A 15,111-nucleotide genomic window follows, 5' to 3' on the forward strand; every position below is an offset into this window, starting at 1 on the left:
GAACATGTATATATAAAAATATCTGATGTGACATCATACTGTATATGGGAAAATAGTTTTGCTTTTGTGATATAAACGTAACAGCAGTTCCTCCAAAAAAAACCAACAACAACAAAAAACACCTTAAGGATTTCCCTGGCTTTCCATCTGTTGCTGCAGGTTTGAGTGCTTTATTGTTTTTACTTACTCTTGCCTGTGTTAGTCATTCATCTGTTATTTTGCTTAGTGATTTTAATATACATGAAAACACTGCACAATGCAAAGAATTGACGTCTGTGCTAGACTGTTTCAACTCAACTCAACATGTAACTTTTGCTACTCACTCCAGGGGTCATATACTGGATCTCATATGTACATCTGGCTTATATAATATTCTTGTTAGTGGCTCTAATTTTGCTTTCTCAGATCACAAACTCATAAACTTCAGTTTTAGTTTTCCAATATCTATATCACCACTGAAGAAAATGCTCACCTATCGTAAAATCAATTCTGTGAATCCATCTTCTTTCTCTGTTTCAATAAGGGCTTCAACCTGGTCAGAATGTTTACTATCTAACTGTCCGTCAGAAATCTGATGTATTTACAAAAATGCTTTTTCTCAAATACTTGAGAGGCATGCTCCTGTTAAAACTAGACTGGTTCCATCTTCTCGTGCCTCACCCTGGTTCACTCCTGAACTACGAACGATGAAAATTGAGGGTCGCCGCTTAGAAAGACTACACAGGAAAACTGAACTCATTGTGCACTTTATGGCTTTTAAAGAACATTTGCTCAACTACCGTACAGCCCTCAACGATGCAAGATCCTCATATTTCTCCTCTACTATTGTGTTGTAGAGTCTACTACAAACTCACTTATCCACTACAACATGTTATTTTGGGCTCTGGGGTGCTTGTGAATAGCTTTTCCCAATTCTTTTCAGACAAACTGAAGTCAATCACTGAATCCATCACCAAAGACACCCCTCATACAAGTGACTCAAATGTTCATTTGATGTTATCTGATTCAGCTCACTCAACAAACTCTCTCTCTGCTTTTACTCTGACTACTCCTGTTGCCATAAGTGATATAATTGTGAAGTCTAATTCCACATCCTGCCGGCTTGATCCTACACCTACTGTTTTGCTTAAGTGTGGCTTCGCAATTGCGATCATACTTAGATGTTAAAGGGGTGGTTGAGTGTGATTTCACTTTTCTAACTTTAGATAGTGTGTAATGTTGCTGTTTGAGCATAAACAACATCTGCAAAGTTACAACGCTCAAAGTTCAAAGCAAAGGGAGATATTTGCTTTTAAAGAAAAGGACTACAACAAACGGCTGGTTGGGACTACACGACATTCCTCTCGGGTTAGTGACATCACTAACCCTAGAATTTACATAAACCCCGCCCCCGGGAACACGCAGTCCATGTTGAGAAGAGGAAAAGTTGTTGTATAAGAGTACATTTGTGAGTCAGCTCAAACTTTAGCATCCATCTTTTCACATGCAATAGAAAGTCACTCTGTGTGCATCTCACAACAGTTCCTATATGAGCGATTTATAGATTTATCATGACAGAATATCCTAATTGAAGATAGTTAACTCTAGCCTGGTTCTACCAGACTCTCGTACATTTCATTTGTACAGAGAGTCTGGCCTCTCTCCATTGACAAGCGTTAACTTCCTTGTAGGCGGGTATTCTGTTGAAGTTTAAAACTATTGGATCTGCCCATCTGCCCAGAGTCACTCTGGATCTGCCATAACCAATCGCTAACCTTTGGTCGTGACGTAACCCTACAACTCAAACTAACATCATCATCGACATCAACGACATCGTTCTCAGCCACTCCCTCTGTTCACTGATTGGGCCGCCAAAAATTTGGCCGGAGAAAACCAAAGAATACACCACAATCCCAGACTTAGTACTGAAGGGAAATAAAATTGAGCGGAAGTACGCAGGAGGGCGGAGCCAGGCTAAGTTAACTCCACATCAGCGACATAAATTAATCAACTAACCATTCAGAGACATCCTGTTGCATTCTACATGTTGTCACTTCTTCTTGAGTCTCTCCATCCTTATCTGACTCCGTTTAACATTAAAGGCAGAACAGTTTCTGTCATTTTAGTGTGTCTGCGTGAGGTAACAGCAGCTGCTAACAGACACGAGCTCTTGAAACCCCGTCCCTCTGCAGCAGCTCATTTGCATTTAAAGGGCCAGGCACAAAACGGTGCGTTTTTGCAAACCCTCAAAAAGTGACAACTTTAACTTGCTATATAAAAATATCTGTGGGGTATTTTGCGCTAAAACTTCACACACACACTCTGGGGACATCATAGATATATTTTACATCTTGTGAAAAGGATATTATACCACCCCTTTAATGGTCTTTTTGAACCTTTTCAGTCAGGATTTCACCCGTCTCATAGCACTGAAACTGCTCTTCTTCGGGTGGTTAACGACATTCTTTTGTCCATGGATTCAGGGTTAATAAACATCTTGATGCTTCTCGATCTAAGCGCTGCATTTGACACAGTCTGCCATGAAATACTGATCTCTCGGCTTTCTAAAGTCGGCATCACTGGTTCTGCTCTTTCCTGGCTCATTTCTTACATCAGCGACAGAAAGTACTATATCACCATATAAGGGAATAGATCTGCCACTGCTCCGCTTACACAGGGTGATCCTCAAGGTTGAGTTCTTGGCCCACTATTGTTTATCATCTATATATATACACTTGGTGACATCACACGCAGGCATGGACTTCAATTTCATTGCTATGCTGATGACATTCAAATTGATCTTACCACCAGCTCCGATAGGCTATGACTCACTCACTGCATTTATCCGGGAAATCAAGCATTGGATCTCCCTGAATATCCTCAAATTAAATAATAAAAAAATGAGATATTGGTGATTGGCTCTGCTGCCTCAGTCAAAAGGATGGACCTGTCCTTTGATATTGATGGAGTTCATGTTAAGCCTTCGTCATCTATTCCTAACCTTGGTGTCTTAATCGACTCAACTCTATATTTTGGCTCTCATATTTCTTCTCTTGTTAAAAACTCTTTTTTCCATCTTCGTAATATTGCACGTCTTCGACCTTCTCTCACTCTAGCTGATGCTGAAACCTTAATTCATGCATTAATCACATCACGTCTGGATTATTGCAATGCTCTATTTCTTTGTCTGCCCAAAAAACGTATTGTAAGTACGTTCAAAACTCAGCAGCAAGAGTTCTCACCTCCACCAGGCGTTCTGCTCACATTACTCCTCTGCTTCATGACCTTCACTGGCTACCGTGGCATCACGTATTCACTTTAAGGTACTACTTCTAACGTTTAAGGCATTAAATGGTCTTGCACCTCCATATCTGTCTGATCTACTTTACTCTTACTGCCCTGCCGGTCCCTTAGATCAGCTGAACTTGGTTTATTCCGGTTGTCTACTGTAGGTGGAAGGTCATTTAGTGTTAATGCTCCTAAATTATGGAATTCACTACCTCTTACACTTCGTAATATCTCATCTGTGGCTACATTCAAGACTCAGCTAAAAACATATCTATTTAACATGTATTTTGGATAATGTGACTATATGTGTCCTCATGTGATTGTAATGTGTGTGCGGGTTTGTAAATGTATTGTAATGTACAAATGTAAAGCGACCTTGAGCTACGGAAAGGCGCTATATAAATAAAACTTCTTTTGATCACAGAGTAAATAGCTCACAATACTGTACAAGAAGTAACACAAGTAAAACAATTACGTTTCTGCATGATTCAGAGACTTCAAATAACTTTTGTTGGGTAGAATTTACTCACCTCGTCTGTCTTAGAGGAATGGGAAGAGAAATGCACAGAAAAGGATCAAACGTGTTGCTCTGCTTTAGACAATGTGGGCATGTCAGAGATGACCTAGAAAAAAGCAACAACTAAGATTAATAAACACACAAACATATACAAATATTACATAATAAACACACAAAGCTATTAGCCATTGTATTGCTTGAATAAGCCTAAAGGAAAGTTCATTGGAAGAGGAAGTGATGTCATAGGGAAGAGGAAGCACAAAACGTCTCTTGGGAAGAATTATTGTTGTAGCTACGGAAACTGGTGCTCACAAAATCACAATTGCAGCTTTTTGCATCATCCTTGCCAGACATTTACAGCATGATTTCAAAAGCAGTACATATTCAGATCCTGTATGACTTTGACGATGAAGTCGTCTGTCTGTCACTAAAAGTAAATAGCAAATAGATTCTATTTACACTAAGTGAAAATAGTATATTTTCTTAGCAATAAGTGTAAATAGTATAGTTAGATGCTATTTATACTTAAAATAGTGTCAGATGCTATTTGCACCTCAGTATTGTTGTACATTAAACGGTATGGAGTAATAACAGTAATAATCATATTTATTAAAAGTATTAAATGGATACCACCTTATTGGTACCACCTTATTGGGACAATAAAGCCCTCCCCACACCTACCCTTAACCCTAACCGATAAACACTTTATTATTAAACACACGTTAGACACGTTATTTCTACTTTTTGAATATTTTCTTCATTTTTATTGAAATCAATGCCTTCCGATCTGATATGTGATGGGAAAAGGGAGTAGAGCAAGTTCGGTAAAAAGCAGATTCGGACTAACTTCGATTTGCACCTTACCCCTGCACTATTGCTAATGTTGATCATTCGGCATCTTCCGTAATTTTATCTGGTCCAACCAGACGTCAGTGGGAGGAGTTTGTGTAAATAGCCTCTGCCAACAAGGCGGGCTATTTGCACATACTGTAAATAGACACTCCGGTTTATTATTATTATACTACATTTTAATGAAATATTATGAACACAATGTTTTATTTTGAATAACATGCACCAATAAACTGTGCAAAATCAGATCAGGAACATTCACTAAGAAAGTAATGGAAATGAATTTCGATTTACAGTTTAACTTAAAATCTATTCTTCTTAGAATACCTCCAACTGTCACGTGTCAGCGTTTGTTTGGACTTTCAGTTTGAGTTTTGATTGATTCCTGTTCTTTTCCCGCCACTCCTTTGTTTCTATGGTTACCGTCATTATCAGTTCAGTTGTATCACCTGTTTAGTCATCATAGTCATCTGTCTCACCTGTGTTCTGTTAATCAGCGTAACCGGTGTTTGTATTTAAAGGGTTAGTTCACCCAAAAATGAAAATTCTAATTCCTTTAAGTTCTGTCAGTCCTGGTCTGATCTCCGTCGTATTTAGAGTGTGTACCTTCTGCCTGTCTTTCCTGTACCTGTTAGAATTATATTGTAAGTAAAAGTTTGCATTTGAACTTTTGACTCTCTTCATTTTCTTCTGCCTGCACCACGCCCTGACACCAACACTCTTTACTATACTAATGCCTTTTTAATTTAAACAATTCTCCACATCTTCTCTCTACTGGCACTTGTCTGTTGGAAAGACAAACAGAGTGAGGTGAAGAGAGATATTTTTATAGAGTTAAGGAACGGCCTGTTCATCTCCAGCAGCTGTCAGGGTGCTATGTGGTGACTTCAGGTTTTAACGCTGAGCTTTGAGTGCTGCAGTTCACCCACGTAGGTAAAACACACATCAGCTGTCCTTACTGCTGAATACAAACAATAGAGCAGCAGTGCTGCGTTTACACAGAATAGGAGACCATGATCCAAGAACATGTGGATAGTAAAATGACCGGTATAATAATCCAAATGATCTCCGTCTATAATTCAAATCTTTTGTTGTTCTGGAAACAGACTACACTGGTCGCTCTGTATGTTTTTGATTCACTAAAAATCAAACAGGACTTGAACTATACTGGTCGCTCTGGATGTTTCTCAAACAGAAGGCTGCATCCTAGTGAGTCTGTGTCCTTCCTAGTCCAGTCCTTCTGAGGCTTATAGGCTTGAGTCCTCCTCAGCATTAAACGCTAGAATAAGACAGTCTAATAAGTGCACATGGCTACGTTACACATGTTCCCGCCCCCACGGTCACGGCATGAAAAAAATACTATTTAAACTTAATTTTGGAAAAATACTTTGTATTAATAATCTTTATAAGCTGGCTTTTTATTAATGTAGATAATCGTCTGTGGTCTCCCAGTGGCTCACATTATTGGCAGTTTAGCGTTAAGTGATTAATTTACACCAAAACAAAAGATAACATGTATGCCTTCATCTCTGAAAAAACATACATTACATTTCATAATGAACTCAGACAAGCTCAGCTGAGACTCTTTTTCTGTCAGTTCTTTTATGCGAAAAGAAATGTGTGCAAAAGATTGTTGGTGATTGAAGGAAGCGAAGGATACACTTGATGCATCATTCAAAACGAGCTGAATGAAGGGAGCCTTCCAAGGATTCTTCAAATTGAGACGGCCTTCAGTGGCTGAATAAGAACCTGTTCTTGGTTCCCCGACGCTAGCTGTCATTATATTTACCATATCCTATCTTCTATGCAGAACTTAACATACCAGTTCATAACACAGTTTTCCTTGAACCACAGAGATGTCTCAAAATAACTGAGAGCTCCATTAAGGATGGAGGATATGGAAATCTGTTTAATTCATATAAAGTGGCCAATGATAATAAACTTCTGAGACAAAAAGAGGTGATCTAACAAGGGATTGTTCATCTCAAGACACCATTCACACATATAGACAAATGGTGTGGTGTGGTGTGATCTCTCTTGAAGTCCAAGTTCTAATTTGTTTTTAAATCAAATTTTTAAACACATTGTTTTTAATTGTGGGTTCCGATGCGTCGCGTTGCTTGCGGTAGAAGTTGAAAAAAAGCTCAGGCGTCAGCCAATCAGAACACCTATGCAAACACCCTAGCGCAGACGCTAGCCAATTGCGTTCAGACACGCCCTCCATCAAAGTGTTGACGCCCCGTGTGAATGCAGTAGGCTTGTTTGAGATAAGCGAAATCTGCACAGAACCGATCACGGCGAGATGCATTCCGGTTAGAAATGTGTCCGGGTGTGGTCCGACATGGGTCTTGTCCACACTAATACGCTTTCGTTTGAAAACGCATCTTTTTCTCTCCGTTTTGGCCTTCCGTCCACACTGAAACGACGTTTTTATTAATGAAAACAAAGCTTTTTGAAAATGCTCTTCAAAGTAGATAAATTTGAAAAAGCCGTTTTCGCGGTGTAGTGTGGACTGTCAAAACGGAGGTATTTAAAAAACTATGATGTAAGTTTAGTCATGTGATGCATATTGTACCAATAGATATTCATGTTTATACCGGTATTGTGCTTGTTATGTGCTATTCATTTTCACACTGCTGCTAAAATATGTTACTTTGCACACTATTTATTTTCATATAAAAGCAACAGAACTTAAATTGCATCCATTTTAGCAACACAGCGCATGAGTGTAAATCCTGCGATATCCGCCATTGATCTCGTAGATGTCTAAACCACTACGAGAAGAGAGAACTGTCCATTTTGCATTTTGCTCGCACATTAAACGAACCTAATGTTACAGATCTCATGACCTTGTGTTTAGCATAGGTTGTCATGTGACCTCATTACGTGTAGGTGTATTCTAGTTGTCATCTTGGAAATATTTTTTTTTTTATTAAATGTAAAAATGTTTACGTTTTATTTTATTATATTATTTTACTATTTTATTTTAGAATTTTTCATACCAAAGTTCAACAAGGAGAGGAGCTTGCACACAAAATGGTCGAATTTTTTTTAACAAAATGACGATATGAATTAAAAACACTTTGTCTTTGCACTTTTTTGGCCTGTAAATAAAGTTATTTTTGTAAAAAACAACAACAACACATCTTGTTTTGTTTATTTAGCGTATGCACCAAAGTACTTCTTATTAGGATCTTCAGTATTTGATGCGGATGTTTTACAGTTTTTTTGTTGTTTTTTTGTCGTTGTTGTTGTTATTTTTACTTGTGTTATATTTTTTCAAACAGAGTTAACTTTTTTTATTTTGTAGTTTTATATATATATATATATATATATATATATATTAGTAGAACGAGCCAAGAAAGAGATCATCAAAAATCATGCTTGATATGGTTTCCTGCCATACTGGTTATAAAAAGGGTTGAGTCAGTTGCATTGTGGGATGCAATATCTAGTGCCATGTGCTGTTGTATACTGGCAAATCTTAGTATTAATATCATTTCATACTGTAATAGATTTTGTATTGACAAATTAGGATCATATTATTAGTGCAAACAAATAAGCAAATAATATTTCTCCCTTATAAGCTCAATATTTACTGGTATCCAGACAACAGAAGGAGCTAGCTAAATATTTGGAAGACGTTGATGTGAATAACATCCGTGCCATGATCTGCATTAGTATGAAGGCCACTTGAGTGGGAGTCATTTAAATTCCACACAGGGCCTGTCGTTGTATACAGCGCAATGAATCTGACTTTTAAACCTTCTCTCCTGCTGTGCTGCAACTGAAGCTCTTTCAACAATTTCTTCCACAAACGATCAGAACCTCTGGGCCTCGGGATAAAAGCGACTATGAGATGATACTGTACCACCTAACTAACATCAGAAAGAGATGGTTTGGCCTGAACTTTCTTGTAATTACTGGAAATCTCTGGTGCTTTGTGGTGTTGTGTTCGGTCTGACCTTCGTGGGAAGTATGCATCCCCTCGAACGAGGCCTCCTCTGAATTGGGACACAACTCTAAATTGTGCAGTGCTGGAGGTACTTCCAGGACCAGGGATGGGAACCAATTAGTGATCGACCGATATTGATTTTTTATAGCCGATACCGATACCGATTATTTGCATGTTTATGTGCCGATTACCGATATGCAGAACCGATATTTATTTACTGTTATACTTCTGGTTTTGACACAATTATTACAACACAAATGAACTGAACAAACAATTTTATTTATAACAATCACTCCCTCCTTGCATACATAAAAAACTTTATATTTATACACAAATAAATAGAGGGGTCTGAGTCCAAAAAATAAAGTGCATTGTTACTAAGTGTCTTTGTTTAAAAATAAAAGCTTTGATGAGGTAAAAAATAAAGCACAAAAATTATTCTAACATATATTCAAAGATAGTTGAGTGATGTATCTTTAAGTGGTTCCACATGTTGGAGGTATTTTTTGTATTGTATTTTGTATTGAAATGTAATTCATTTTAAACAGTTTTAGAAGGTTTATGTGCCGTTTAATAGGTTTAAAGAGTGAGGATTCACTGGGTAATATTAATTCACTGAATAATATTAGCTGGAATATAACATTATCAGGAAAGTAACAAACAAAACAGCATATTTGCATTTTCCAACTAGTATGTTATTAATTATTAATAATGTTTTTGTCGGTCTAGATCATGAAATCCTTTCTGACAAAGTGCTGTTTATCTATGCGTTTACACAGAACTATATAACTTACTCAACCGCGATCGCGCGTGGACATAATAAATAATTAATTTCCACAGAGCGGTATTTATTTAGATTTGTATTAGCGAAATAATGGTTATGCAGTAAATGATAATATAATTTAGGTTGTTTAAACGAGATAATCTTGTCAAAAGTTTCATGCAGTAGCCGTGCTTGAGCATTCCTGGTCATCAACCCAGTGAGTGCGCAGCAATATGAACAAACTTTTTTTTTTCGAGATCATAAACAGCACTTTGTCAGTTGACATTTCATGATCTAGACTGAATCTAGATCATGAAATGCCAACTGACAAAAGTGCTGTTTATCTATGCATTTATTTTACACAGAACTCAACCGCGATCGCGCGTGGAGATAATAAATAATTAATTTCCACAAAGCGGTATATTTAGATGTGTAACGTTATTAGCGAAATAATTGCTATGTAGTAAATAATATAATCTAGGATGTTTAAACAAGATAATCTTGTCAAAAGTTTCATTCAGTGGCCGTGAGCATCCTGATCATCAACGCCAGTGAGTGCTCAGCAATATGAACGAACTTTTTTCTCGAGACTAATGGTGAGCAAATACAACTGATAGAGAATTAAATTCAGTGCTTTTATTTTCAACATGCACTCATTCATGTCTGTTTTATTTAATTCATGTAAAGTTACGTCTTTATTGGGGCAGGACATGACGGATTACGCTACGTGACTCCATGAGTTCGTCTCAATTTTTTAGAACCAAGCTGCATAAATAAACTAGGCTATATCAGGCATTCATGTCTCAAATCTCATTTCTGCATGTCTGTTATGTTAAATAAAGTTGAAAAATTAAAGCAAAGCAAGCAGAACATATGTTTTACCTGTGCACAGAGTTGTTGTTGACTGATCTCCTCAGACGCGGGCTGCAATGGCGGAATTCTCAAAACGGCCACAAGATGGCGCCGTTTATCGGCGAATCCGATATTACAAAACCGATACCCGATTATGGGAAAATGCTTAAATATCGGTAAAAATATCGGTAAACCGATACATCGGTCGATCACTAGAACCAATGCTTTGGACCTAGTGCAACAGTGCATGCTTATTTATTTATTTTTTACACTGGCCTTGGTTCTGGAAGTATTTTTCAAAAAAAATCTCATTGAGATTTTTAAAGATTCTTTGATTAAGGGTTATAAACCAGCGAGGTGAATCAGAATATTACAAACTATTATTTGAAGAAAAATGAAAATGATATAATCGAAAAATAATTGATGGAGAAATATAAGTCATATTTTTTTTTTGCATATTATGCATGCAAATATTTAGATAATTGGAGTATGTTCATTCGCAGACAGTGCCGAGTTGTGATCTTTTGGTGTGTTTTGCTTGTCACTGTTCTCTGATTGCAGGATATTTATGTGCGGAATTATGGGAAATAGTAAAAATTTACTAGGAATTATGCTGTTAAACATGATGTATGATTAAAAATCAGATCCACAATATATTTTTCATTTTTAAATGGGCATTGAACAACACTATGATGAAACGGCAGATATTTCACAATTTATTTTTAAAAGTACAGCAGTTACTTCCTTTAGGAGCAAATGTCTTGTATGCTGTTATTTTCAAAGCTAATTACAGTTCTCATGAACGAGAGGCTCAAACTACGTCACACATTTAATCAGTGTTTTTACAGTATGTCTGTCTGTGTAGATATTTGCGTGTTGATGTGCTCAGGCTTGCTGATGTCTGGACTGCAGGCCAGGTGTTTGTGCAGAGCTTTTTTTGTCAGCATTTGGGTGATGATAAACAGTAATTTTCTACTCATGTCAGTGATTCATCATAAAATTTATGTAAAATGAACAAATTAACCAGCTAGCAGCAGATGGAGGGTGGGGAAAAAAAAGAGGTGTGGATGCCAAAAGAGAAGGATAAAGTAATGTAATGATGTCTCAAAATGACAGTGAGAGCACAGGTAACAGCTTAAGCGAGGCTGGATGAGTGACATAAACTGTTCAGACGAGTGTCAGTGGAGAACTGCAGTGAAGGCACAGGGCAAAACTGTCTCTGCTAACTGCATTTCACCACTAGAGCGAGAAGAAGATTGAGAGGGAATATAAGATCTGAACTCTCTAGGTTTTAGAATGTGATTCAAACTCTCACAATATATTATATTATACATAAAGGGCTTAAAAAGACTGAATCTTCATATTTAAAGGTGATTTTTTTATTTTATTTTTTATATAATTTCTCTTATCTCCGTTTAACTTGCGGAGATAATATTAAACTCTACTGTTTGTTTGAGCATCTCAGCACAGTAATGTCTCAACCAATGGTGTGAGTTTGAGGCGGGACTATGTTCCGTTTACCTTGGAGGAGGGTTGTTGAATGTTCCAGTACACAAGTCAGAAAACTAAGATGGACCTGTCCAGGCAAACCTTTGTTGTGCTTGCTCTTTCAGAATACAAGTATCATGTCGACAAATACCACACCACTGAGTTTGAGACACAGACAAACAGAAGTGTTAAAGGGTTAGTTCACCCAAAAATGAAAATTACTGTATGTCATTAATGACTCACCCTCATGTCGTTCCAAGCCCGTAAGACCTCCGTTCATCTTCGGAACACAGTTTAAGATATTTTAGATTTAGTCCAAGAGCTTTCTGTCCCTCCATTGAAAATGTATGTACGGTATACTGTCCATGTCCAGAAAGGTAATAACGACATCATCAAAGTAGTCCATGTGACATCAGTGGGTTAGTTAGAATTTTTTGAAGCATCGAAAATACATTTTGGTCTAAAAATAACAAAAACTACGACTTTATTCAGCATTGTATTCTCTTCCGGGTCTGCTGTCAATCCGCGTTCACGACTCCACAGTGACGCTGCTGACGTAAGACGCTGCTTAGTTCTTCGTCCGTGTATTCGGGTTCAAATAAATATGGCTGGGCAAAAAAATGCAAGTCTTCCTCTGTGTCGAAATCCTTAGACATGTTTGCGAAGATTGTTTTGTTTACAGCGTGCGTCTCCCTCAGACTGTAAACGAAGCTCGGGCGCACCAGATAACACATCAGCAGCGTCTTATGTCAGCAGCGTCTTACGTCAGCAGACAGTAACAGACCAGGAAGAGAATACAATGCTGAATAAAGTCGTAGTTTTTGTTATTTTTGGACCAAAATGTATTTTCGATGCTTCAAAAAATTCTAACTAACCCACTGATGTCACATGGACTACTTTGATGATGTCGTTATTACCTTTCTGGACATGGACAGTATACCGTACATACATTTTGAATGGAGGGACAGAAAGCTCTCGGACTAAATCTAAAATATCTTAAACTGTGTTCCGAAGATGAACGGAGGTCTTACGGGCTTGGAACGACATGAGGGTGAGTCATTAATGACAAAATTTTCATTTTTGGGTGAACTAACCCTTTAATAAACAATATATTACTACTGTTTCACTACGGTTGATGCACTGGGCAGACCTAGTGATCCTGAAGACATTGATTGGCTTGCTCAGGTGTGTTTGATCAGGGTTGGAGCTAAACTGTGCAGGACAGGACCGAGTTTGAGAAACCCTGGTATAAATATGTATTTTATGTCTTTTATTTATTTTTCTGTACAGCACTTTGGTCCACTTTGGGTTTTTTTTGGTAAAAATTAAAATTTAAATTCTTTATAAATAAAGATTGATTGATTGATTGATATAGTATGGTGTCCTACATAGTGTTGTTCTTTTAAGTGTGTTACTACATAAAGAAACATAGCTTGAGTTGTCTGTGCAGTCAGTTTGAATGTGAAGTTGGTTTTATTTGAAACCGACTGGAGGTATTTGTTTTAGAACTTTAAATGGACCACTAAATCAAACACTTTGCTTTTTTGATGGAGACATCAAATGGAGATCCCTTGTGGACAACCAAACCATCTGGCCTGATTGGAGTTGATTGATGGTGATGGTTTGTTTGGATCTTCTGTCTAAGAACAGCTTGCTGCAGTTGGACATATGCTGCATCCCAAATCTGTTGGCTTTTTTCAATATCCGTTAACACAGATGATTAGCTGAACTGGGGGAAAAGAGGGGACCGTATCCCTGGAGTTAACATAAACTGATTCATCTCATGTCATACTGTAGCAAGTGGAGGGGGTCAGATTTGGGAAGTTGGTCCTGGGAATTTTTTTTCTTTCATAAGTCATCATTCTCTCAAAACTCACAGAAAGAAAATTTGCTAAAATTTTACCTTTAAGGGGTACAACAGCTTGTCACTGGGACACATTAATATATAAAATGGACTTTGAAAACAGTGTCCAAAACACAAATACCTGTTGGTTTTAATATGCTTTTTAAACAAAATAGTGTAGATACATTAACTATCTGTATAGTTAAGATCTGTGCCTTTTTTTCAGCAATCCCTCCCAGATAGAAGAAAATGTATTCCAGTGGAAATTACTAGTAGTACACATTTTTACATGTATGCTATTTGCTACTATTATGCTTTCAAATGTCATAGTAGGATAAGTTGGCTCTTAAGTTATAATAAATTAGGTTGTGAAAAATCCAAATGTATATATAACTTTGATATAATGTATATACATTTAACAATAACATATACAAGTTTGAAGTCAGTAAGGCTTTTTTTGAAAGAAATTAATTTATTTAAAAGTGACAGTTAAGACATTTACGTTGTTACAAAAAATTTCTATCTCAAATAAATGCTGTTCTTTTGAAATTTCTAGTCATCAAAGAATCCTGAGAAAAAGTTCATGGTTTTCACAAAGTTATATAATAAGAAGGACAGCTGTTTTAAACATTGATAATAATAATAAATGTTTCTTGAGCATCAAATCATCATTTTAGAATGATTTCTGAAGGATCACATGACACTGAAGAACGATACTGAAAATTCAGCTTTGACATCACAGGACTAAGTTAAATTTTAAAACATATTCAAATAGAAAGTTATTTAAAATTGTAATACTTCACAATAGTACAGTCAGTTTTTACTCGTTTTTTGTTTTTGTTTTCTTCTTCGATCAAATAAATGCCACCTTGGTGAGCATCAGAAACTTCTTTCAAAAACATTTTTAAAAAAATCTTCCAACCCCAAATGTTGTGTGTTGTGTGTTGGCAGTACACTTACTTGTATTGTGCCTGGAAGTGCTCCTGTACAAAGCTGTGACGTACATCAGGCTGCGCCTGTGGTGGGGTCAGGGTCTCAGAGATGGGCTTTTCATCACCTCCTTCTTGACCCTGCGAAAAAAACATAAAGGTCATACAGACATTTATACACTGTCCCCAAGAACACCCCATGCATCTTTCCAGGAGGTGCTGGTGAGAATATCGATCGACCTGACTTCTGCCTCACCCAGTGAGCCAATATTGTGCTCTCTTTTTAACAGTTTGTATTGAAGTTTTATACTGACAGCAGTGAACATGAAAACAGCTAAAAGAAAGACGGGAGGATAAAAACCACAGGGAGGACTGATACACTTCTCAAGGTCACAAAACAAGATCGAGGTCGTAGAGACTGTTTGCCTTACCAAAAAGATTTTATGTCAGACAAAATGGGAGGTGTAGATGCTACAACTAGTAGAAAATGTTTAAACTGGTTTCACCATGAGATGAAAGCAGAGTGGTGGCGTCTGAGACCTAAACGAATGAACAATTACCTTCTATCACCTGTTTTAGAGCATAATAATCCATTATAACCAAGATCTGAGGATTTTTAACCACAGTCAAACAACTATTTGTTTTATA

General features: G+C 37.1%; 1 protein-coding gene across 1 annotated transcript in view; it reads right to left on the minus strand.

Moving 5' to 3' along the window:
* The window catches only part of usp43b (ubiquitin specific peptidase 43b), an 84,257-nt gene that overhangs the window by 42,546 nt on the left and 26,600 nt on the right, over nt 1–15,111 (minus strand). The window contains exons 3-4 of the mRNA XM_082162056.1: nt 14,495–14,604; nt 3,798–3,890 (exon numbers count right to left, since the gene is read on the minus strand). Of these exons, the coding sequence (XP_082018182.1) occupies nt 3,798–3,890; nt 14,495–14,604 (203 nt within the window). The remainder of the gene's footprint in view (nt 1–3,797; nt 3,891–14,494; nt 14,605–15,111) is intronic.

The sequence above is a fragment of the Leuciscus leuciscus genome, assembly GCF_965113295.1.
Source record: "Leuciscus leuciscus genome assembly, chromosome: 1".
Taxonomy (NCBI): domain Eukaryota; kingdom Metazoa; phylum Chordata; class Actinopteri; order Cypriniformes; family Leuciscidae; genus Leuciscus; species Leuciscus leuciscus.